This window comes from Eptatretus burgeri, chromosome 8 (genome assembly GCF_056783735.1).
Source record: "Eptatretus burgeri isolate ZD-2024b chromosome 8, Ebu_testis_v1, whole genome shotgun sequence".
Classification (NCBI taxonomy): domain Eukaryota; kingdom Metazoa; phylum Chordata; class Myxini; order Myxiniformes; family Myxinidae; genus Eptatretus; species Eptatretus burgeri.
In genome coordinates, this window is record NC_140968.1 from 36364676 (window position 1) to 36391041 (window position 26366).

The 26366-nt window shown below is 41.9% G+C and overlaps 1 protein-coding gene across 4 annotated transcripts; it reads right to left on the reverse strand.

Annotated features, from left to right (window-relative positions):
• LOC147021524 (gap junction gamma-1 protein-like) lies at positions 1-26366 on the reverse strand. Of its 4 annotated transcripts, XM_085891540.1 has the most exons (5): positions 26068-26207; positions 12812-12920; positions 9802-10124; positions 8727-9398; positions 1-1835 (listed from the first exon to the last, which is right to left on the reverse strand). In XM_085891540.1, exons 3-5 carry the CDS (start codon positions 10101-10103, stop codon positions 1535-1537), a joined length of 1275 nt encoding a protein of 424 aa, XP_085747666.1. In that variant the 5' UTR covers positions 10104-10124; positions 12812-12920; positions 26068-26207; the 3' UTR covers positions 1-1534. The 4 variants fall into 4 exon arrangements, with proteins under 4 accessions (XP_085747666.1, XP_085747664.1, XP_085747665.1 ...); XM_085891538.1 differs by lacking the exon at positions 12812-12920 and having other exon boundaries at positions 26068-26269; XM_085891539.1 differs by lacking the exon at positions 12812-12920 and having other exon boundaries at positions 26049-26236.

Here is a 26366-nt window from a genome sequence, read left to right on the forward strand (position 1 = left end):
TCAACTATGAACACTTTTAATTCCTACTCATGTCTGAAAAAAAAGAATACATTTACTTTTACGATTTTGAGGAAGTACATCAATAAAGAACTAATAAGCTTTATTGTGAGGAGGAATTCATTGTGTTTGCCAACAGAGATCCTGTTGATCCACAATATCTGGATTCAATCCCTGTAAAGATCATTCCCATATTCTCCTGTTATTAATAAGCTGCTTAAAAGATAAACAAACAAACAAAAAAGTCAAGAATGCAAGACATTGGAAATTCAAATCTAATATTGGAATAGTCCCACTTACCCATTTAACGAATCAGGATTGTTATTTGATGAAACTGCTGTTGAGGGTTTTCTCACAAAGACAGCATTTACTATTTTAGGCAAGAAATTTATTAGATCAAAAATTTATTAATCCAAAAATTATCAACTAGAAAATTTTAACATGGAAACAAGGAATGCATAGACATTTGATGACTCCAATACCTTCATACAAAAACTTCCTACATGAAGATCGACTGAATATTCAAGTACAATGTAATGCTCGCTCATCGTATAAGTAGTTCGGCTGAGTAACAGGTTCTTACACCCAGGAATGTAATGTGTGAAGTTTCCTCGTTTTTCCATCTGGAGAAAATATCAAGCTACTTGATTTCTATGACGTTACATGGAATGCTAACATCGATTAAAACAAGAAAAAAAGATGTATGCAGCATTTTTGAAGAAGAGCTAATACTTTTCATGAAGCAACAAGTAGAGGCCCCGCTGGTACATTGTTACAGGCCGTACCGATAACACCCGCGTCATACTTTCAAAATAACCTGTACACTGTATTACCCTTTTGTTCAACAGATAACATTAGTTTTTGGCATCCAACGTTACCCCTTCACTGCATATGACAATAAGGCAGCACTCGATACACACAAGAACAACCAGCAACAATGTGCTCAAAATGGCGGCCCTCACATGGCCCGTTGGCGGATGTAAGAACTGATCGTCAATCGATGCATCAAAATGGTGAAAACGATTAAAGTCTACAACTCATCAATTTTGATCGAAATGAAGTTTTCTCTCTGAACATCCAAACACTATTGAAACTGTCGATAACGGAGTTAACATTAATTAAATTCACATGGAATGCAAAATACAGGAATGAATGAGAACCGAGTACAACTTTGTAAATGAAAAGTAACAGCAGCATCAGTTATTTGGTTCAAATAAACAAAAACAAAACTTCAGTGCTTATCCTCTTAAACGAACCAAGCATTAAACAGAAGAACTTAAGTAAGCTCAAATAAATTATCATAGTTATCAAACATTGCATACAATATTATGCTTTAATACAAATTATGGAAGCTAGTTTGGTCTCCAACCATAAAATGTAGTCTTGGATTCAAAGTTGATACGAAAATGAGACCATGGGATTCTACATTTATTTGATGACTATGTCTTTTAATACATCTCGTTTTGTTAGCCAAAACATTTGATCGAGTTCAAGTGCACCTCCTCAGAAGCTCTTTGATGCTATTGCTAGGAGGTGGTCAGATAGAGATCGGGGGATTAGAACGACAACTCTTCTCCTGCGCTGCATTCATCCTGTTCTGTTCCACCACCGGTTCTGAGGTCGTGCTGTTGGAACGCTCGGAACCCATGGTGGTCGGTGCCGGAGGTGCCGAGGGGGTTCGAGCATGCGAAAGTACCACAAGCTGCTGCTGTACCGCGTGGAGGCTCTCCTGCAGCGCCGATAAGCTGGCAAATCCCGGGAGTGCGGGAGCAGAGTTGTTCGAAACGTCCAGGCTTTCCTGCACTGTCGCAAGCTGCGGAGGTTTTCCATTGGTCAACCTGAAAAGCATGTCAGTCCAAGGATCATCATTTAATCAGTAGCCATCAATAACTTAATACTGTTGAAAATTTTTGACAAGTTGGTTTATTTATTGTCCAAAGAATCCTCAGCGACAAGATAGGACCAGGCAATTTGGTCAAGGATGTCGCTCGGATGTTTTTTTTTTATTGTATTTTTTTAAGTAAAGGGTCAGATTTCATCCCGAACTACCACACTCCCGACAACAGAAAGTGCACATTTGGATATAATCTGATTATGATTTGCATAATAGTTTGTTTCTTATTTTTGGAAAAGCCTTTCACATTTCTTCATTTATGAGAACTTGTGCATAATGAAGCTAATATGGTAATTAGCATACACAGCAAACCCCATGTGCAAAGGAAGCAAATCAGTTAATTCAACTGCAGTGCCGCCTGACATCGGCACTGCTCGTGTTTCGGCTAAAAAAAATTAAAAAAAATTATGAACTTGTTTTAAAATTTGACACAATAATACACAGTAATAAAGCAGAATCCACACTTCGCGTTAACAAAAAACAAAACAAAAATTACAATCATCTTTCAAACCCAACAGTCCCTCCATGATACATCAAACGATAAATGTGTTATGATACAAATGGCCATTGCAACACAACAGCCCATCATGTATCATACCAAGAACCAGTAATGAGTGACCGAACAAAAAAATAAAAATAAAAATCTTGAAAGGCACTGAAGTCTGTTTACGGGTGCATACGTCAAAGTGCAAATTGAAACGTCAACAATGAACTGTAACGATGCAACCCAGACGTTTTTCCTGTGGGAACTAAAGGGGAAAAAGGGAGAAATAAATATCTCCGTTTTGAAAAGTCTTTCGGCACATAAAGCGATTTTTACTTTTAATCATCTTTCTTATAAAACCACAATGCTGTGGCTTAAACAGGAAATAAAACCTCTATGATTTACCTTTATACATCGCAATCAATTTCGAGGAAAACAATTAAAAAAAAATATTATAATTTAACTGAAGTCTACTAGCGAGAGATCCCCTTCGGTAGTGTTTTCACAATTATTTATATCGCATGCTGAGTGATGTTTTATCATCTTAACATATGTTCGTTGATTAGCGTACACATATCATACCGAGAGTCAATTACTATAATCATCCAATAAACATTGGCGATGGAAATTTATGAGCACATGTAAAGATTAAGGTTATACGCTGTGCTCGGAGTGAATGAGGCTTGTGTGAGAACGATAATGCAATAAAACTAACTGCATAATAAGAATGAAAAACAAGGAACTCAATTAATAATAATAATAATAATAATAATAATAATAACAATAATCATAAAGTGGCGTAATGGTGACAGCATTCGCTCTGAATCTGGTACGTAAGCAGTTTGAACCCAACCCCATCCCAGTCATACGAAAGACTTCAAAAATGGAACATGCTGCTTCCTTGTTTGACGCTCAGCATTTAAAAAAAGGATAGAGCATGGCCAAACAACCATTGTGCAGGCTTGACAGGCCTAATGGCCTTATCCTGCAAGGCAACTCACATATTAATGAGAAAGCATCTCCAAATGCAAAGCCTGTCCATGTCCGTTTTGTACTCAAACTTGTATGCTTGTGAGAGTCAACCTCTCCCTGGCTATTCTCAGAGAGCTGCCTCAATGCCGGCAAGTCTGACGGTACACTCAGACAAACTGGCAGGGACTGCAAGCAGCCATCTCACTTTAGAACTGATCTTCTATATCTACTGCCCCTGATATTAACTCAGCCTGGGAATTCTTCCACAGAAACCTGGTCTCTCTTATGCATAGATTTATCCCATCTCGTCTTCAGTTATCCTACCCTGCTTCCCACCCATGCTACACTGAATCCTGTGGTGAGGCAGTTGCTACGAAACAACTTGCCCTCTTTTCCTGAAAAGCAAACCCGACTAAAGGCAATCTCAGCTCATTCCACAATGCCCACAAGTGTGTGTCCACTCTCAGGAGAGGCAGAAAACAACATCTGTCCAACCTCAAAGTTTAACTTTCAAACTTGTTTTCCTCCTAAAAAACTTGGTGGCACCATGTCACGTCTATCTCTGGAGTATGCTCCACTCTGCCCAAAAGAAGGCCAAATGCCTCAATTCTGTGTTTGCTTCCAAATATTTTGTCCCCAACCTCTGTCTCTCTCTCTCCCTGTCTCTCAGATCATCAATTGGATTCAGACGTAGTGCTTCTACTCTCCTATCACTATCAGACATGAGATCAGGGGCATCTCTCTGGACATATTTCGAGCTTTCGATACAGTCAGGCATCCCGCCCTGCTCTCAAAAGCGTCTGCCGATGGAATCCAAGGCCAACTCGACTCTTAGATTACTGACTTCCTCCACTCTTGTAACCAACATGTGGCTCTCAACATAACACTTTCTTCTCCTCTCCCTGTCAAGGATGGAGTACCCCAAGGCAGTATTCTAGGTCCCATCTTATTCCTCATCTTCATCAATGATCTCTCTGGAAAACCTCCTTTATCTCTTTGCTAATGACTGCATTCTCTGGCATGACATCCCTCATCCTCTCATCATGACATCTCACCGACAGGCAGCAGCCTCTTCCCTCTCCTCAGACCTTGACAAAAATCACAAACTGGTCAAACACTTGGAATAGGTCTTTTAACCCTGAGAAATCTATCTCTATCTCGATATCGATCTATCTATCTCTTTCTCAACAACCCTCTCGAAGAATTTCAATCACTCAGTCTTGGGTCTCACTCTCAGCCATGCCACATTTCAAAAATGAGAGGGGTAGGAGAGGGGTGGGAAAGAGAGGGAAGGGGAGGGGTGAGGAAAGGAGGGAGAAGGGGTCAGAGAAAGAGAGGGAGAGGTGTGAGAGAGAGGGAGAGGGGCTAAGAGGGAGAGAGGAGAGGAGTGATGTCAGCAGATGTGACGTCCAGTTTAACGTCCATCCAAGTGACGGCACACACATTGATGACTCACCCTGCCTGTGAAACACTGGGATGACAGTTTATAACTGGGTCGGGATTCAAACCCAAGCTTCACAGATTGGAGCGACGAGCATGCTTACCCCTCGGCTGTCCTGCCATGATGTGGCGATTCATTGCTTTATACCAACTGAAAACATTATTTTTACTCATTATTATCTAATTTTTTTTTGTTTTCCGAACTCCGGAGATGTCCCCATGGAGAACCGAGCTGCGGTATTGCCATGGAAGCTTGTAGAGCACTCGCCAAGTGGCATAATCACTAAAGCAAGCACTTTGGCTTGGCAAGCAATCAGCGATCGCCGATCGGTCATATAAACACCATGCACCCGGAGATGCCTGAAATGGACAAATGGACACTCAACAGTCCGAACTGCTGCTGAGATCAACTAGGAAGTTGAAATTTTGAAATTACCTTCAGAGTAAGAGATTCTAAAGGTTGTGGCATGTGCGGAAATGAAATAAAGCCATGAACGCTGGCACCTCCAGGCGTTTATAAGCATTGCAATGTACCCAGCGATTCATAGGTATGATCAGGCATTTGATAATACTAGTGCATGCCCGTAGGTGCGTGCCCGTACGTGCAAAAAAAAACAAAAAAACTTTCAAACCATGAGCCAGAAATGACAACCACAAAGGCCGTTCCTTCGCTCTCGTGTTCTCGCGACAACCACACTTCTACACACAGAGTTAATTCAAATCCAAATTAAAATCAAGTTTACCTCCCTCTTTGCTTGCCATGACATTCGCTGCCATGTAACCGGCACGGCCCGTGACGTCATCGTCGGCCGGCCGTGCACCGGCCTACGCAGCCACGTGTCATGTCATTGGTTGGTAAATAAATGGCCGCAGCAATGTGTCATGTCATTGGTTTGGTAAATAAATGGCCATAACTTGGGAAGGACTTGTCCGATTAATATCAAACCTTGAAAAGGCACATCCTCAGGTCCCCAGAAATATAGCTGGCAAGTTTCAATATCGGACCAGTGGTTGTCGAGAAACAGCGGTCACACACACACACACACACACACACACACACACACACACACACACACACACACACACACACACACACACACACACACACACACACACACACACACACACACACACACACCTGGAATTATAGATAGATGAGTGAGGAAAGTGAAGAAAAAAAAAAAGATCGTTCAGAAACCATCGTGGCCCGTTCCAAGTTGAGGGATTGTTGAGCAGGCCAAAAAAAGGCCTGCTGAAATGTGAATCTCCTTCCGAGTTTAAGCTGACTCAAGCAGGTCTTCATCAACGATTCTGCTGTACATCGTACCGTCCATTGTCCCTTCTATCCAGCCAAGCCTGCCAGTCCCTGCTGATAAAAAGCAGTCCAATAACATACTGCTGCAAACACCATACTTGACAGGAGGGATGGTGTTGACTGGGTGATGGGTTGTGTTAGACTTGCGCAAGGCGTAGTGTTTTGAGTTTAGACAAAAAATTTCAATTTTTGTCTCGTCTGACCACAAAAATTTTCACCACATGCCTGCACTATCATTAAGATGCTTATTCACAAACTCCATATGAGTTTTTAGATGCGTTTTTTTTTCAGTAATGGCTTCTTTCTTGCACCTGTCCATGGAGGCCAGATTTGTGAAGGGAACGGCATATTGTTGATTGATGAACAATGACCCCCATCTCGTACATAGAGCCTTGTAGATCTTTCAAAGTCATTGATGAATTCACAGTGACATCCCGAACCAGTTTCCTGCTTGCCCGGCTGCTGAGTTTGGATGGGCGACCAGGTACATCTTCCACTTCTTAATGATGGATAAGGGATAATGAATCCACACTCAAAGGAATAATGAATGACTGAAATATTTTTATAACCCTCTCTTGCACAGTGTTTCGCCACCACTTTGTGCACGACTTCTTTGGAAAACTCATTGGTCTTCGTGTTTGCCTTGTTGGTTGAGCTTCTTCTTCTTCTTCTTCTTCTTCTTCTTCGTCGTCTTCAGTATGGCAGCTTGGCTGCCAGGTAACAGTAATTTTATTTGGGCATGACTATGCTGCTGAAGCTGTGCCCCGATACCAGGACACTGGTACTCATTTTGCCGACCTCAGAAGGATGACAGCTGAGTCAACCTCACCTGGTGTTAATTCAGAAGTCAACAGGGCTCGAACTCAGGACCCTAAGATCCCAAGCCAGCCATCCTAACCACTAAGCCAACACCAGGCTCAATGACCAAGCAAGTTGCATCTTAAAACTCCTTAGATAAGTGGGGGAGCTTAATTTTAAGTTAAACCACTGATTACATTAGGTTGAAACCTATTACCAGTAGACTTATTTTGTAATCTTTCAAACAAATAATTTGCTACTGAATGATTTAACGTTAATTCGGTAAAGGGTTTGAATACTTATGCAACTGAGAATCTTCTGATTTTCTCTGTTAATCTAACTTATTCACATTATATCTGCATTTTTGAGCTTTATAACTTTGGAGTAGTTTATGAAGACTGTATATTAAGCTTGATTTGAAAGATTCATGAAATAAGCTCAGGTGGCATATAAATGTGAAAACGTTGGGGGGGGGGGGGAGGGGGTTAATATTTTTGTGCAGGCCACTGTATTTATAACATGTGTAGGACATATCTTATATATTATTTCCGAGTTTGTGGTTTCGTGTCGTGCTATCTTCGACTTTGTTCTGCGCTCGAGTAACGTGATATTCAGCTTGCATTATCTCAAAGACCATATGAGGTGCATGGTACAAAAAAAAAGTAAATAAAATGGTTCTGAAACAGTGAAATCGTATTCCACTTACTGCATTAAAGTAAAATTACTACTGATACTCTGCATCAGTTCCTTTCTCAAACACACCCACCCCAACATGTCGCGCAGAGCGCGGGTTATGCTAGTCTACATTGAATGCAGGCACGACCAAAAACTGCATGTGGGAAATTTTTATTTTATTTAAAGGGACAGTGTGGGGAGTGGTGGGGGGTTATTTCAAGAAAAAGAAAATCGAAATGTATCACTTGATGGAGATACTGAATGACATTTACTGCCACCAAAGGTGGACAGTGGTGATGTTTTCACCCTTGTCTGTCTGTCTGTGAGCAGGGTATCTCAAAAGGTTGTAGACGGATTCAGACGAAATTTGGTGGACAGGTTGGGTGTGTTACAAGGACGAATCGATTTGATTATTGTGAAGATTTGAATGCAGATCCGGCTTATCAATGCGATACACAACGTAAACTGTTCAGCCTGGCAGAGGTATGCGCTCTACCGAATGCCGATCTCGTTCTTTATGTAATCTCACATAATAGATATGCTAGAATTAGACTGAATGCACTTTTTTTTAAATATAGTAATAATAAAAAGTCCCCCGCCCCTCCCCCAGAGAAATAATGCCCAACCCAACAAAAATATATTGCCCTGTCATTCCCCAGTCTGAGATGCTTCCAATAGAGGGGTCAAAGTGCCAGGTAGAAGGTAACCCCTGTTTTCCTCATTCTATGCAGTTTTTTTATCCGAAAAATGTCCTCCATGTCAAATACCTTCATACGAGGTATCTCACGGCAGTGCTGAATGTGTTTTGTTGTGAAATTGTTTGAAAACCCTTAATGCCTTAAAACTTGCATAAAACACCTGCCCTCCGTACTCCATTCACGGGTCTGAGATGCTTCTGTAGAGGTATTACACACGTCTATGTCGAATGGCTTCCAAGTTTATAATGCACACATACCTCCTTTATAAGGATAATTGCTATATTGCAATAAACACTTGCCTCAAATTGATATCGGTAATTAAAAAATAAATAATAATTGCACTATTGGATCATAATGGCAGGAAAGTTTCTGTAAAGGAGAAACTGCACACAAAACACTTACACAGGTGAATAAAATACATGAATAATAATTCAATTAAGGTTCACAACACACCTGTAGTGTGACTTCACAACAGTGTTGTATTCTGGCAAAAGAGATGGCACTTGCACATAGTTCTGGCTTGCCCTGTAAGGAGAAGCCGATTTGGTTGTTGCGTCTTTCTGGCCACTAGCTGAGTGTTGGCTTCCTCGCAACTTACGATTTTGTAGTTCTTGTTGTTGCTGATGATGCTGTCGGCGACCACGCACGACATCACTAACTGCACCAAGCCCTAAATGCCACATTTCAGCAATGTCTAGGACCAGGCAAATGGCAGCCACGCCATACATGATGAGCAGGAAGATGGATTTCTCACGAGGTCGGGACACAAAACAGTCGACCTTATGTGGACACGGATCTCTGGTACACTCAAAACGTGGTATCACTTCAACGCCATAAAGTAGGTATTGGCCAAACAGAAAAGCCACCTCAAGCAGCGTGCGTAGGATCAGCTGCAAGATGTAAGCTTGCATTAGACCATCTTGCTTGATACGCCTCCGCCCATCATGTCTCTTGTCCCCGCTGCTCGACTTTCCTGCAGTTTCCTTCCTTCCCTCTCTCTCCTCTTCTTCAAACACCATGGGATCTTCCTCACCGTTATCTTCAGCTTCCTCGAAGGCACGGTCTGGCCCTCTTCGCACAAGCGGTGTACGTTTCCTTTTCCTTGGCGGATAGTCATAATCCATCCTGAAGGAGGAGAGAATGCAAGAATTACACAAAAATTTAAACAAAAGCTAAAGCGAGGAAAAACAAAAAAGCACAAAAAAAAAAAAAAAAGCAATGTGGAGGATGATAAAATGTGAATGTAAATTCCAAGTTTAAGAGGCAAGAAAAAAGAAAGCAGTTAAAGTTACAGTACAAAATAATGAAGTCATTTAAAACCAATGGACAAAGTAAAATTATTTTCCTTTGTGGATTGGTTTATAATTACTTCAATATTTTTCTCCTATTAACATTGGTCAAAGATAAGAACACCCATTTAATTAAATGTGAGACCAAAGGCAACAATTTGTTTACTTGTAAGGAAGCATTAAAAAAAAAAGACTATTTACTGAAGATCCTTACAATATAATCAGGTGTCTGGATGTACCTTGCGATTCGGTGTATTGCAAAAGCGAGATAAATGAGGGTAGGTGTTGCCACCAGAATTGCTTGGAAAATCCAGAAGCGGACATGCGAAAGCGGCGCGAATGAGTCATAACACACGTTCTCACAGCCTGGCTGCTGCGTGTTGCACACGAATTTGCTTTGCTCATCATAGTAGATAGATTCTCCACCGACTGCCGTGAGCACTATGCGGAACACTAGGAAAACCGTGAACCAGATCTTGCCCACGAACGTGGAGTGCTGATGAACTTCCTCAAGGAGTCGGGTAAGGAAGCTCCAGCTCATTTTCTCTCACTTTTACGGAGCCTGGGAGATGAAAATGAAAGGTAAACTCAGCCCACATCATGTTGCAATGTCAAGTTACCTTCAAATTTAAATATGTGGGAGTTTAGATGATTAACAGTTGCTTTTCCAAATTGCTGTGAGGGCAGAAAAAAATAAAAAGCATTGAAAATAACAAAAGTCACAAGTTATTGTCTGCTGGAGTTACGTTCATCATTCTGTGCCTAAACTTTAAACAGCAATCTACAAAGCCATCAAGGCTCACAGAATAGACAACAATGGAATGCAGACAATGACAAATGAACAAACATGGGACAGATACACAAACAAAATTATGGTAGAAAAGCTTAGGGGTCACTTAGCAGTGGAGACAAGTGAGGACATTTAGCATTCAGGACAATAGACAATTTCATAGGGTGAGACATTCTGTGAAATGTGAGGACATGATGAGATGCCACCTTGAGGAACTCAAGGGAGGAGCAAGACAGGACCTGTGCCAGAAGCTTGTTCCATAGACAAATAAACAGGCAATGAATTGAACAGACAGGCACACTGAGGAGGGATACATGGGAAAGGTAAGTTATGTCAAAGTATGCAATACACAACAAACATACAAGGAATGATCAAATGCTTTAACAAAACATTATAACTTTCATTTCGTTACAGGTTAAAGCAAAGGACTTTTATGATCATGCTGTGCAAATGGAAAGCTTACATTAAAAAAAAAGTGTGTGCCGTAGGTTATCTCTATGTGCTGGTTTCAGAGCGTGGAATGGAGCCCTCCCAAGTCTCAAAGTATCCACCTTTATGTGTGCATGCATAAATGTGTGTACGTGTCTTCTTGGGTTTTAAAGCTCCTTGTTTTGCGGCAGTAGCCCTGAAAGAGCTCCCAAACTGATGTCCAAAAGAGCTTTTGTATATCCTTTGCTTTTGTCTGAATTGCGAAATCAAATTGCACTCGGTGTAGGATCTCGGGAAAGCAAATTAAATGTCCCGTTTCACATTATGTCTTGTCAACGTTATTCCAAACAACAACGTATTGTATAGAAAACAAAAGTTTAGCTTTCACTGCAAATATTGCTTCAGTAATCTTAAGGATAACTTAATTTTTTTTTATCTCTTGCCATGGTTATAACACAAGCTTAACTTATACCCCAAAACAACTTATATGGGAAGCATACCAGGTCATGAAACATAATGTTCTAAAGTAACTGTTCATACAATCTTGGTTTGTAGATTTCTGTGAAGAACAGAGTGAATGGAACAAGTTATTATTTTTAGCAATTTGCAAGTAACCAGAAACTGCAAAGAAAATCAATTTGAAAATTCAACATGTCAGGACACCAACACTGCAGACACGCACATCTATCTTTAGCCTGAAAGAAAGCTTGGTGTTGGCTTAGTGGTTAGGGTGGCTGGTTCGGGAACTTAGGGTCCTGAGTTTGAGCCCCGTATGCCACTGAATTAACTTCAGGTGGGGTTGCCTCAGCCTTTCATCCTTCGGAGGTCGGCAAAATGAGTATCAGTGCACTGGTATAGGAGCACAGCATCAGCGGCATAGGCACGCTCCAACAAAATGATAGCTACCTGGCAGCCAAGCTGCCATACGCAAGAAGTATGAAAGAAAGAGGTCGAAGATTTAGGCCTTGACTAAAGTATCATAAAGTGGAGAGTTCGTAGACCACCTTACCCCACAGAGCCTTGAGGAATGAGGACATGGACAGGGTATGCGGCTAGCAAATTTGATTGGTCGAGACAACATAAAAATTCCGTAATATTTTGTCCAAGTACTGCTAAACGGAAGGGGCTTGAAAGTGCCAATGAGGCGATTTGTGTTCTGCAGTGTCCAAGTATAAAATTCAACTGAAATAAAATAAAGATTTTAAAGGTTGTAGAAAAACAATTTTCAGAGGTTCACTGCCATTGATGCAGTGTCTGTTACACCACCATATTCAACACGTTACACTCGTTGTTTATGTCCTTTATGACGTCCTTAAAAACGATGTTTCCTGTTGGGAATGATTTTCAATTTTGTTTGACTGCCAGCCAGGCAAGACAGAGTTTAAAAAAAATAAAAATAAACCAATGTCACCCGCAGGGTGACCCGTATCTTGCCAAAAGGTGACCACGTGTGACTTCTTTAAGGTCACACTGAGGTGAACAGAGCTGCTATCCACCAGGAGCGACTCCTTGAGGAATATCTGCCTACGAGAGATTCCGATGAGAATCGTTCTACAGAGTAACCATGAAAAATATGCTTTTGCCTCATAACGTCACCAAATGACGTCATAATGTCTCAAGCTTGACATATCTAGAAAGCACTCATCGAGGTGTTCAATTTGAGGTACTACACGATATGGTTCCTAAAACTTGAAAATTTGACCTCAGGCGCTAACCATGAAGGTCAAGGCCAATCGCCACCAAAAATTAATCAGCTGAGCGCCAGACCATGAACTATATTCCCATGAAGTTTGAAGACGATCCGATCAAAATTACTCAAAAAATAAGGGTTTCGTCGACTCCCCTGATTTGCGACAAAGTCACTTTGACCTTTGACCTTGACCTTCAAAATTTTGTGCACTGAAAGGGACCTCTATAGGCCTCTGATATGCGAAGTTACAAAAATTTCCAATGATAAATGTGCTCTGCAGAAATTTTTTTACGTGATTACAGACAAACAAAAAAAAATAAATAAAATAAACCAATGTCACCCGCAGGGTGAGCCGTATCTTGCCAAAAGGTGACCACGTGTGACTTCTTTGAGGTGACACTGAGGTGAACAGAGCTGCTATCCACCAGGAGCGACTCCTTGAGCAATATCTGCCGACGAGAGATTCCGATGAGAATCGTTCTACAGAGTAACCATGAAAAATATGCTTTTGCCTCATAACGTCACCAAATGACGTCATAATGTCTCATGCTTGACATATCTAGAAAGCACTCATTGAGGTGTTCAATTTGAGGTACTACACGATATGGTTCCTAAAACTTGAAAATTTGACCTTGGGGTCAAATATGTTTGACCTCAGGCGCTAACCATGAAGGTCAAGGCCAATCGCCACCAAAAATTAATCAGCTGAGCGCCAGACCATGAACTATATTCCCATGAAGTTTGAAGATGATCCGTTCAAAATTACTCAAAAAATAAGGGTTTCGTCGACTCCCCTGATTTGCGCCAAAGTGACCTTGACCTTTGACCTTGACCTTCAAAATTTTGTGCACTGAAAGGGACCTCTATAGGCCTCTGATATGCGAAGTTACAAAAATTTCCGATGATAACTGTGCTCTGCAGAATTTTTTATACGTGATTACAGACAAACAACAAAAAAAACAAAAAACATACAAGCTGACTAACATATCTTGCAAAACTTCGTTTTGGCAAGATAAAAAAACAAACAAACAAAAAAAAAACATACAAGCTGACAAACATATCCTGCAAAAACTTCGTTTTGGCAACATAATAAAAAATAAAAAACTCTTCTCTCTACACATGCACGATCATGACAAATTCAGAGCCAAAGAAGTGCTAAACGAATTTCACTTTGAAAATGTGATCAACGTGAGAAGAAAAACAATACAACATTAATTACCCACTTTAAGGCACAAATTGAAAGCCTCTTGTTGCTGGTCAGAAAGCTTCTCTCTGAGCTTTGCGATCTTAATTTCAATCACTGGCAAGGTTGTACACAACCAAAACTGCTTCCTGGTTTGCTTTAGTGCAATAATTGGTAGCTGCACCAAGGAGCACTACACCTTTTCAATGGGACATTAAACCAGCTGTCCCATCTGGAAGCATAATATCCTTGATGTGTGTTATAAAAAGGAAAATTTCAGAGTTAAGTCAATAAATACCATTCATACATACTTACACTTTACTTAGATGACTTGGCCATTTTTTTCCTCTTCTACTAATTTTTATTTGTTGCATTTGACAAGGATTTTTATTGTAAAAACAACAACAAAATTCCAGGGAAAGAAGAACCTTGATTTTAAGGATACTATGATAAGAAATATGTTTTTGCCAGAATGAAGGAACCGAACACCCACGTATTCACATCAAAATGAGCAAGAAGTGCACATCGACAAAAGCAAACCCAGAAGTGGACAAGATGACATACTTTGACCATGGCTACTTAGCAATCCGTATATGCTGTCCGCGTTTGGGGCACTATCAATGAGCTCCTTTCAACTTGAAGTTTCCCAAATGAAAGCCAAGTAAGTCACAAAGGATACTACAGTACTTGCACAAATGCACTATTATGCTAACAACAACAAAAAAATGTTTTCTTAATCCCAGTTTTCAAAATCCCAAGTTTTAAATAATTAATCAGCAAAATATAAATGATGATGCTTTTCCCCATCTTGCTTTGTCATGGTCACAGCTCATGCACGTGTTGGTTTTTGTGTTGTTGTTGTTTGTCTTTTAAGAATTTTTTTTTACAGGAATGAGGCTCATGGAAAAGCAAGGTAGAACTGACAGTGAGACAAATATCAAGGGAATGAACAAATCAGAAAAGAGAAGAGAGGGGATGGGAGAAAACACTTAAAGTAGCAACTTGCAAGATGTTGAGTTAGGAAAGGTCAATGGGGATAATGAAGATCATGAGTCACGATTGTTCAAATGCAAGAGATGACGCTCTTGCACTTGCCAAACATCCTGAGCCAATATTTACCTTTGACATCCTATTTGACATAGTAGCAGGGTCTATGTAATCATGGTATCATTAAAGGCTGAAATAACTACTCATGAGAAATTCTAGGATTCTTTAAGTTCACATGAAGCATGAAACGGTTCAGGCTGTCTCCTCTAAAGAATAGCACGCACCATGAAATACCCCCTGATGAAAATGTAATGCTGTCCACATATCATCTACCAGGAATGGGGGAAAGGTTGGGGGGGGAGGGGTGACTTGAGATAAAGAATATTGAGAAAAGGGAAAGATGAAAGAGGGGAATAGGTGGCAAGGAGAGGGGAGAAAAGAGTAAATGGAATGTATGAAGTGGAGAGGTGTTACTCATTTATTTACTGCAGACTTTCCCCACCTCCTGCATTAACTCTCAGCCTGGAGGTGCACTGGGCATTTGAACATTCATTTGCATGACTGCTGCCTATGCCTGGTTCAAACTTGCCTTTTTAAAACTGAACCACTGATTTCTGGATTGTTTTGAAGGAAAACCATGAGTGGAGCAAGGGTAGTTAGGATTGGAGTGATGCTCTGGTGACATTTGGGAAAACTGTCGTCGTAGATACAGAAGAATTAAGTCACTGAGGATTCAAGACTGAGCAGTCAAGGGGAAATGAGTTGCGTCCAGCTTATGGAGCTGGTTCATCCAATAGCCGCAGAACACAGCAATGTACACCCATCCCTGCACAGGGCAAGAAGAGAGTTGAGGTGCTTTTGGTTTGGTGATGCTTCGGTCAGTCTTTATGAGCCTGCAATTCCACTGCACTGCTGTACACACCGTCGATGCCCTCGGAGCTACCTGGCAATAACAACTTTTGTTGTGCAGGATATGTTTGCCCTCACCACTCTTCTGCTATACCATTGGCTCATCATTTGCAACAGTGGGTCTGCAAGTCGCCACGGCTGCTAATGATCATTTCTCTCCAGACTTCCTCTTCCTGTCTCTCGCTCTCCACGTCCTCCCATTCTCAACATCCTCTCATCAGATCCGATTCCTTTCTTTCTTTCTTTTTCCAGCCCATTTGATTTTGTTCATTCTGTTTGCCATTTCACTTCCCCTGCTGCCCATATTAGAATTAGTGATTATCATTAGTTATTTATTATGCTGTCTCATTCGGTTCTGTTTTGTTTGTCGATAATAAATCATTTGTTCCGAATTAAGTGGTGCTACTTGTTCGCATTCATGGTGCAATAACACCCCAAATTAAACCACATGACAGGTTAAGAGAACGAGTATACACTTGACCTGATCAGTCATCCGAGCTCATAATTATAGTGCTCCAGCCTGCGAGGGGCTTTGGAAAACTGACACCTGGAAGCATGCAACCCCCTTTACTAAAACCTTATTCTTCCAAGAATAAAACCTTGAACAAACAACCTGTTAATGGCCGCATTCTCAATTTATTCTGTTCCTCCAAAAAATGACAATCGTACATAAAAAACATACATTTCTTTAGGAGTCGATTGTACATTTTGACAACATGTGTACATCAAAGAAGTGGAAAATGAAATTGAAAGAGACACTTTGTAACTTCAACATCCCTTAAAATAATAATAACAAACAAAAACCAATGTCACCCGCAGGGTGACCCGTATCTTGCCAAAAGGTGACCACGTGTGACTTCTTTAAGGTCACACTGAAGTGAACAGAGCTGCTATCAACAAGGAGCGACTCCTTGAGGAATATCTGCCTACGAGAGATTCCGATGAGAATCGTTCTACAGAGTAACCATGAAAAATATGCTTTTGCCTCATAACGTCACCAAATGACGTCATAATGTCTCAAGCTTGACATATCTAGAAAGCACTCATTGAGGTGTTCAATTTGAGGTACTACACGATATGGTTCCTAAAACTTGAAAATTTGACCTTGGGGTCAAATATGTTTGACCTCAGGCGCTAACCATGAAGGTCAAGGCCAATCGCCACCAAAAATTAATCAGCTGAGCGCCAGACCATGAACTATATTCCCATGAAGTTTGAAGACGATCCGATCAAAATTACTCAAAAAAAATAAGGGTTTCGTCGACTCCCCTGATTTGCGACAAAGTGACCTTGACCTTTGACCTTGACCTTCAAAATTTTGTGCACTGAAAGGGACCTCTATAGGCCTCTGATATGCGAAGTTACAAAAATTTCCAATGATAACTGTGCTCTGCAGAATTTTTTATACGTGATTACAGACAAACAAACAAACAAACAAACAAAAAATAAAAATAAAAAAAAACATACAAGCTGACTAACATATCTTGCAAAAACTTCGTTTTGGCAAGATAACAAACAAAAAAAAAACATACAAGCTGACTAACATATCTTGCAAAAACTTCGTTTCGGCAAGATAATAATAACAAAAGGCATTATCATGTTGCTGCAAAAGCCAGGTGTTGGCTTCACAGTTAAGGTGTTTGTCTTGAGATTTGAGGGTCTTGAGTTGAAGCCACTGCTCTGCCATTGAAATAGCACCAGGTGGGTTGACTTAGTCTGTCATCCTTCAGAGGTCGACAAAATGAGTACCAGCTTACTGGTAACAAGGGCACTGCATCAGTGGCACAGCCACTCCCCCCAAAAATGATGCAGCCAAGCAGCCACAGGCTGCATATGAATAAATACATTAAAAAATGTTGCTGCAAGAGACAAAAGAGGCATCACATCAAAGCAAACACTATAATTGAGGTTAGGTTGAATACCATTTTGATCCAGCACCAATTGACTCCGATCCGATGTGCAGTGCTCTGTTACAGAGCGCCAGTGCTGCCAAAGCAGTTTCTTAGCGAGGGTCGAGCTGGGTGGTATACCATCCCTCTCCCAGCAATAGTTAGGGCAGGAAATAGTCATTTGTTCAGGTTGCTGGTAACAGCTCGCCTATTCTTCACGAAGGACACCGTGCGATCTTTTATGTCCACCAACTAATGCCGGCAGATGGGACTGGGACATCCATTTTAAGGTCTATCCAAGGGACGATGAATCACTCTGCCAGTGAGACACCAGAATGACAGTTTATAGCTGGATCAGGATTCAAACCGAGGCTAGATGGCTTAGGGGTGCGTGTGCATACCTATAGGCCATCTTGTCAGACCCCAATTAACCACAAGGTATTTTATACATGATATCATGAACTTTGCACAGATAAAACGATGAACATGTCGGTATGAATTCACTTAAGACAGATAAAATTGAAAGTCATTTACAGAAGTTGAAAGAACTTACAACTTGAGTAAAGATTGCAACAACATGGGTTTTAAAATCCTGCTGATGGAATTGTGACATCTGTACAAATTGTGACATGTGACTCGGTGCTTTCAAAATCTGTACACATCATGTGTTGATCATGGCTTGGCTGTGATCATACTATTTCATTGTATGGTTGGTTCTTAGTTTATTAATTTATTTACTTTAATCAGACTGTGTGAAAGAGTGCCCTCTATATCACAAAAAAAACAAGTATTATTGGGAAACGAAAGAAATATGCAAGGTTATCAATTCACCACCGTTGGTTTGATTTGTAATCGGGATTTGGTCTGCCTTTCACAAGCACTGCTCAGACACTTAAATAACCAATACTTTGTACCCAGTTTTGAAAGATATCAGGCACAAAGTTCAGTGGGGAGTCGGAGTCTGTTGACTCTCGACCTCAGATTGTGGCCTGAGACAACCCAGTGGTTTATTTGAGGTTTCAGTCGGGATCTGGGCCGACGACTGCAGATTTCACAAATCATTGTCCTCAACTCAATTCCTTTAGACAGACACAACAGTTTGGCATGGTGCATTTTAAAGCTGATGGATGACACAGCCCTCGTTGTACTGTCGTGTCGCATCAAAGCCAGTAATGCATCATCATGTACCATGCCTTATGCAGAGCGTTGGTGCTACAGAAGCAGTTATTCGGTTGCGATGCTGGACGGGTCACCACTCCAGCTCAGGAAGTCAGATTAGGAATTCGTAATTTGTTTATGGTGACGGCAAGAGCTCGCTTATTCTTCATGAAGGACGCAGTGGGATCTTTAACATCCACAAACTAACTCTGGTAGACGAGTCGCCCATTTCATGTCCATCCAAGGGACGGCACACACATTGATAAATCACCCTGCTTGTGAAACACCAAGATGACTGTTTATAACTAGGCCAGGATTCAAACCTACGCGAGACGGCTTAGAGGCAAGTGTGCATACCTCCATGCTATCCTGCCAGCCCAGTAGTGTATCACTGTCAAAAATATCCCAATAATACATTTCTATAAATTACATGATGCTTTACATTGTGGGAAAAATATATAGACTTACATATTGACAGATTAAATTTCAAATTCTGGTGTGCTGCCCAATAACTTTGGAAATACTATGAATCACTTTCTGATGAAACCTTTGCTTAAAAGGAACCGTGACTGCAACCAATCTGGAATAAGTCATTGCTGTGTCACCGATGAATGCAGCGGAGAGTTGAAAACCGTTTTACCACCTCCAACCTGTTTTCAACAACATCACAGAATATACAACGGATAAAATAGTATAGTACAGCAACAAACTGCCTTCCAGCATCTCTACATTCGAATAATGTCCACCGTTTTAAAAATGCATCTCCTATTTATACTCGTAGCAGGGTTTGTATTGTGCTGGATCAAAAGCTTGTTCTTGTTAACAAGATGTCCTCGTATATTTTACACTTGCAAAGTTTCCTCAAACCCAAATTGATGCATTAGAGAGGTAAGCAAACTACCAACGGACTTATCCTGCCATCCCCAAACACTTGCTTTTGTTACCTCCACCACCGAAGGTGGATAGAGGGTTATGTTTTTACTCCTGACTGTCTGTTTGTTTGCTTGTTTGTTAACAAAATATCTCAAAAAGTTATGGACTGATTTGGACGAAATTTTGTGAAGAGCTTGGGTATGTGACAAGAACGAAATTGTTCGATTTTGGTGAGGATCCAAATCCGGATTTGGATCTGAGAATTTTTTTTAAGTGATTCTTCACCATTGAGTGACAGGGCTAAAACGATATATAGCACGATATTTGAAAAAGTTATGGCCGGATACGAATGAAACTTGGTGGGTGAGTTGGTTAAGTGACAAGAACAAGCCAATTAAATTTTAGTTCAGGTCCAAATCCAGCCTATCAGTGGATTGCAAAACATAAACTAATCAGCCTGGTGGAGGTACGCTCTCTACCGAGTGCCCTTCGAGTTATCTCTGCCATCTGCGATGGACGGAGGTATTACATTTTCACCCATCTGTTTGTTTGTGTGCAGGATATCTCAAATTGTGAACGGATTCGGATGAAATTTGGTGGACAGGTTGGATGTGTGACAAGGACGAACTGATTAGATTTTAGTGAAGATCCGGATGCGGATCCAATGATTTTAAAAGTGATTCTTCACCATTGAATGATTGAGCTAAAACCAATATCGAGTATAGCACAATATCTCAAAAAGTTGTGGATAGATTTGGCTGAAACTTGGACAGGTTGGGGTATGATAAGGAAGAATCGATTCGATTTTGGTGAAAATCCGAATCTGGATACGAGAATGCTTTCATTTTAAAGCAATTCTTCCTGATTGAGAGTTAGGATCAAAATATATATATATATATATATATATATATATATATATATATATATATATATATATATATATATATATATATATATATATATATCATGATATTTCAAAAAGTTGTGGACGGATTCGGACGAAACTTGGTGAATGAGTTGGGGAGGTGACATGAACAAGCCAAATAAATTTTGGTTCCAGTCCAGATCCAGATCCAGCCCATCAGTGGGATACAAAACGTAAACTGTTCAGCCTGGCGAAGGTATGCGCTCTACTGAGTGCGGTTCTAGTTTATTCCTGGTGTCAAACTCATTTGAGTAAAGGGCATCTCAGAGTGGCAAGGTTTATTTATTAATTTTTTTGTATCCAAAAATTGAGCCTTTTTTAATACAATTGACAAAAAAAATTTTTTTGAAAAAAAATGCCCTTTTTAAAATTCTAAAGTCTGTTCAGTCCCATTCTTCCCTCAAAAGCTTCAAGACAGCTATTTACCACTACCGCAGATCATCCCCCATCCATACTCATGATCTCTTCCACCCTAAATGTCTCCATTCCTAAGCACTCCCTTTCTCCAGGTATAGCGAGATTTTTCCCCTCTTTCCCTAATCTCTTTTTGTTTGTGAGTTATCAGTTGGTTTGTTCCTTTTCTCTTTCATCCCTGCTTTCCCCTTCCTCTTCCTGCTGCGTTTCACCTTGTTCACCCCCATGTGTCCTTCTCCCTCTCTCCTTGATCTGACTTTTGCTCTACTCTACTCTACTGTTGGTGTTTCCCCCTTTCCATCTTGTTCCATCCCATTCTGCTCTAGTTTTTCCACGAGCCTCAACCATGTGTAGAAAAATAAAAATCTACAACACAGAACAGAAAGAACAAAGTGGAAAGCGAGGAAACACACCAACAGCGGCATAGAGGAACAACAGAGGAAGATTGGGTGAGGGGAAAAAATGAAAGCAAGAATAGGTAAGGAGGACACGGGGGGGGGGGGGTGAGCTCAAACCCAGCAAGAAGGGAGCTGAAAGAAGAGGAAGTGAAAACCAGGGATGAAAGAGAAATGGAAAAAAAAATAGAAAGGAGGGCGAGGAGAGAAAACACGATTACATTTTCACCAGGCTCAGTGGCGTAATGGTTAGAGCATTCACTCCGAGTCTGGCAAGTCGGCAGTTCTAACCCGACCCTATCTGATTCACACCAAACAACTAAAAATGGTACGTGTCGCTTCCTTGCATGATGTTCAGCATTTAAAAAGGATAGAACACAAACAATCAACCATGGGTTGGCAACCATTGCACAGGCATGATGGGCCTAAGGACCTCTTCCTGCATTGGAAGTTCCTTTTAAGGGAACTCATTAGGGAAAGGAAAGGGTGGGTTAAAGAAGGTAAAAAAAACATGAGTATGGATGGGGATGACCTGAGGTAGTGAGTGATGAACAGCAATCTTGAGGCTTGGAGGGAAGAATGGGACTGAACAGACTAGGGAAGTTGGTTTCACAGGCAAGAGAGAAGAGGGAACAAATGAGTGCAGGTGAGCAGTGAGCCTGCATTTTGGGAGTTTAAGAAGAAGACGGTCACTGGCAGACCATGTGTGTCCTGCAGAAACTTACCGGAAGGGGGGGAGGTTTGGGGGGAGAGGACATGGAAAGGGCAGAAAATGCAAGCCCAGGAAGGAGGCGGTGGAAGACAGAAGCAGCCGACCTATCTGCAATGCGATCGAGTAAATGACCGTGATTCAGCTTCATCGTGGGAGACTCCAATGATATTGAGAGCCATGGTCTCCACGGCATCAATATGTGAAAGGTGTGAGGCAGGGGTGCCAGCCCAAAAGTGGTGAGCAGCACTCCAATAGTTCTGTGGACAAGGTCTTGTGCGCACGAAGAACACAATGTTTATCATCCCTACCCTGAGATGCCCTTTACCCAAACACGATAGACGAAAAATTGTTGGGGAAATAACGAGGTGCCATTTTGGAAATGCTACAACTGAACATGATGTAAACCCGATTCCATATCACTCCTGAATCGCAAATTCCAACCAAAAAGATTTCTTTTGCATTTCACTCACTCACCAACAGTGAACGAACAAAATGCACACATTGAATCATTACCTCCACCACCGAAGGTGAAGGAGGTTATGTTTGCATCCCTCTCTGCGTGTTTGTCTATTTGTCTGTGTACAGGATATCTCAAAAAGTAGGGGACGGATCCGGATGAAATTTGGTGGGCAGGTTGGATGTGTGACAAGGACGAACTGATTAGATTTTGGTGAAGATCCGAATCCGGATCCGACTACAAGAATTTTTAAAGTGATTCTTCACCATTGAGCGATAGAACCAAAACGATATATAAAGCACGATATCTTAAAAAGTTGTGGACGGACTCGGACGAAACTTGGTGGACACATTGGGTGTGTGCCAAGGAAGACTTGATTCAATTTTGGTGAAGATCCAGATCCGGATCTGGATACGAGAAATGTTTTTTTTTTTTTTAGTGATTCTTCACCATTGACAGATGGGGCCAAAAACGATATAGTACTGTGTAGCACGATATTTCAAAAAAGTATTGGGCCCGATATGTTCTCGTCGCTCAGGCATTACGTGGTGGAGGTATGCGCTCCACCGAGCGCCCTTCTAATTATTCATGGTTTCATGATTCTCTCTGTAATTAATGATGTGGACAACAACAAATGTTCCTCCTGAAAAGATGCAGACGTATCACTGCAGTGCATGTTTGGGAATCAAACAAAAATATATTATTACATATTTAATAATAATTTAAATCCCCTGCTTTGACCAGCATCGACGTTCTGCTGTATGAATGTGTGCCCAACAAGGTTTAAGGTTTTTACAGGAACCTATAAACAGCTTTTAACAGCTTAATTAATCAGAACTATGCTCCTGTGGCAAATGACTAATACTGCAGTCACAAAGATAACTGCATGAAACATAACATGCTATCCATTTAAGTTAACCTCTAAAATGCTTGATGGTTATTTTACTGTTCATCATTCAGCAAAGCAGCAGACAGGAAGGTAGTTAAAGCCAAAAATGCACCATGTTTGTTTGTTTGATTTCGAGGCAATAATCCTTTTTCTTCTTCTTCAATGGCTACAATTATTCCCATGTTCTTGTGGGGTATGCTGGGGCCAGATGTTGGCCCAAGTCTTTCACGAACCGGCTGGTCAGACCTGATAGTCGACCAAGTAGTTAGAGCAGGAATTTGTGATTTGTTCATGGTGCCGATGATGTGTCGCAGAGTCTTCGCGAAGGACACCGTGGGATCTTTAAGGTCCACCAACTCATATGCGGGCAGACGGGACGCCCGGTTTATTGTCAATCCGAGGGACAACGCACGTTGATGAATCAGCTGCCTGTCAAACGGTTCATAGCCGTGTCGGGATTCAGACACAGACAAGACAGCTTTGAGGAGAGTGTGCATACCTTTTGGCCATCCTCCCAGTCATTTGAGGCAATAAGCCTGATTTTGCAATTCCTTTTCATTGCCAATGACTCCACATCTTCAATGGGTGGACATCGGTCATGTAGTACATCAGCACAGCACGTTTAAAAATGGAATCCCCGATTTCTGGTCTGTCACATATAGTCATGACCAATGCATGTCCGTGCCATCAGGACATGGTGGTCGACTTCAGAAAAGTGATTTTGTGATTGCAAGATCTCCATTGTCTGTCGAATCGTTGCTCAATATAAATTCACAAATCAGTCTTTCTTCATTCCTCCAAGAAAAACCAGCAATCTTGTTTTCAAAGCGATAAATCTTCCTTCCTTTCAAAAAAAAGAAAAAAAACCCCAGCAATCTGCTTCCTCTCTGTTATTTGTTTTCACATCATGGCCCTCCCTCGCGTCCCACACTTAACATACAGCGCACGTTGTCCCACCATGTTAAACTTACTGTAGACATGCCATCATGGGATTTGAGATGTTCAAGCCCAACTATAAAAAAATGATATATAGACGTGAAAAGCTTCATCATTACTGTGCAGGTGTGTATACCATGCAGGTACGTCATCATGCTATTGCCGTGCAGGTGTGTATACCGTGTAGGTATGTGATCATGCCATTGCCGTGCAGGTATGTATACCGTGCAGGTATGTGATCATGCCATTGCCGTGCAGGTGTGTGTACCCTGCAGGTACGTCATGATACCATTACCGTGCAGGTGTGCATACCGTGCAGGTACGTCATCATGCCATTGCCGTGCAGGTGTATATACCGTGCAGGTACGTCATCATGCCATTGCCGTGCAGGTGTGTATACCGTGCAGGTACGTCATCATACCATTGCCGTGTAAGTGTGTGTACCGTGCAGGTATACAGCACTTACCATCACCACGTTCGAGATTTAAAAAAGGCCGTTTGTTACGTTTTACTTATTCTCAGGCTGAATGTAACAGGGTACAACTACCTGAGCGCTGCAAGTCATGTACGTGTTCATAATTTAACAGTGACATCATCGAACGGACCGAATCGTCCATAAATACACGATTTTACCACAATATACCAATGGGAGAGGAAGATGCACAGCCAACAGCACCGAGCCGTGGAAGCATGGAAAGGAAAGGACGAGGATGGCGGACAACATGGGATGAGGATGACGGACAACATGGGATGAGGATGACGGACAACATGGGATGAGGATGACGGACAACATGGGATGAGGATGACGGACAACATGGGATGAGGATGACGGACAACATGGGATGAGGATGGCGGACAACATGGGATGAGGATGGCGGACAACATGGGATGAGGATGGCGGACAACATGGGATGAGGATGACGGACAACATGGGATGAGGATGACGGACAACATGGGATGAGGATGACGGACAACATGGGATGAGGATGACGGACAACATGGGATGAGGATGACGGACAACATGGGATGAGGATGGCGGACAACATGGGATGAGGATGGCGGACAACATGGGATGAGGATGGCGGACAACATGGGATGAGGATGGCGGACAACATGGGATGAGGATGGCGGACAACATGGGATGAGGATGGCGGACAACATGGGATGAGGATGGCAGACAACATGGGATGAGGATGGCGGACAACATGGGATGAGGATGGCGGACAACATGGGATGAGGATGGCGGACAACATGGGATGAGGATGACGGACAACATGGGATGAGGATGACGGACAACATGGGATGAGGATGACGGACAACATGGGATGAGGATGACGGACAACATGGGATGAGGATGACGGACAACATGGGATGAGGATGACGGACAACATGGGATGAGGATGGCGGACAACATGGGATGAGGATGGCGGACAACATGGGATGAGGATGACGGACAACACGAAATGAGGATGACGGACATGGGATGAGAATGACGGACAACATGGGACGAGAACGGACAACATGGGACGAGAACGGACAAAGGGAAGCTGGAGTCGTTGATACATCCTTGTACGGACAAAGGAGGCACGAAGGGTCGGCAGCAGCCTGGCAGTCCGGAAAATGGCAGGAATGGAATGTGAACAAAGCCTCAACAGGGGGCCCAGGCCGCGCCGAAGAGCATTCCTCCTCATGGTGGAACATCATCGTGTCTGTCATAAAACTAACAGCTTTCAAGATGCCGTTATAGTTCAATCACAAGCATCACACGGATCGAACATCCATTCTTTAATTACCACCCTCACCCCCCACCCCCTCATCAAAATAAATAAATAAATAAATAAACAAACCACCTCACTCAGCATTGATCACCTGACTGCTCGCAGCCCGAGGAGGTCGACGATCCACGGCCTCTTAAAGCCCGGGCGAGACGCCGTAGATCTGTTAACTGAAGGCCCGACTGACGGAGGATGAGGCCAAAGATCCGTGTCCGAAACGGGACTCAAAACCGTGTGGATCGTTCCCTCACGGAGTCTCTCAGAGATCCTATACCTCCGCCTTCCCAAGGCCTCAGTACGCCCCCCTCCTCCTCCCGCCAACAACCCTTCCTCGGCTCCCCCTTTCACATCCCCCCCCCCTGTGCACGCACGGCTCATTCATTCTCGGTTTAA

Coding starts and splice junctions, on each gene's coding strand:
- LOC147021524 (XM_085891538.1), bottom strand. CDS start 10,103: ATGAGCTGGAGCTTCCTTACCCGACTCCTTGAGGAAGTTCATCAGCAC. Junction 9,399..9,801: donor GCAATACACCGAATCGCAAG/GTACATCCAGAC, acceptor CTCCTCCTTCAG/GATGGATTATGACTATCCGC. Junction 1,836..8,726: donor GTTGTGAAGTCACACTACAG/GTGTGTTGTGAA, acceptor CATGCTTTTCAG/GTTGACCAATGGAAAACCTC.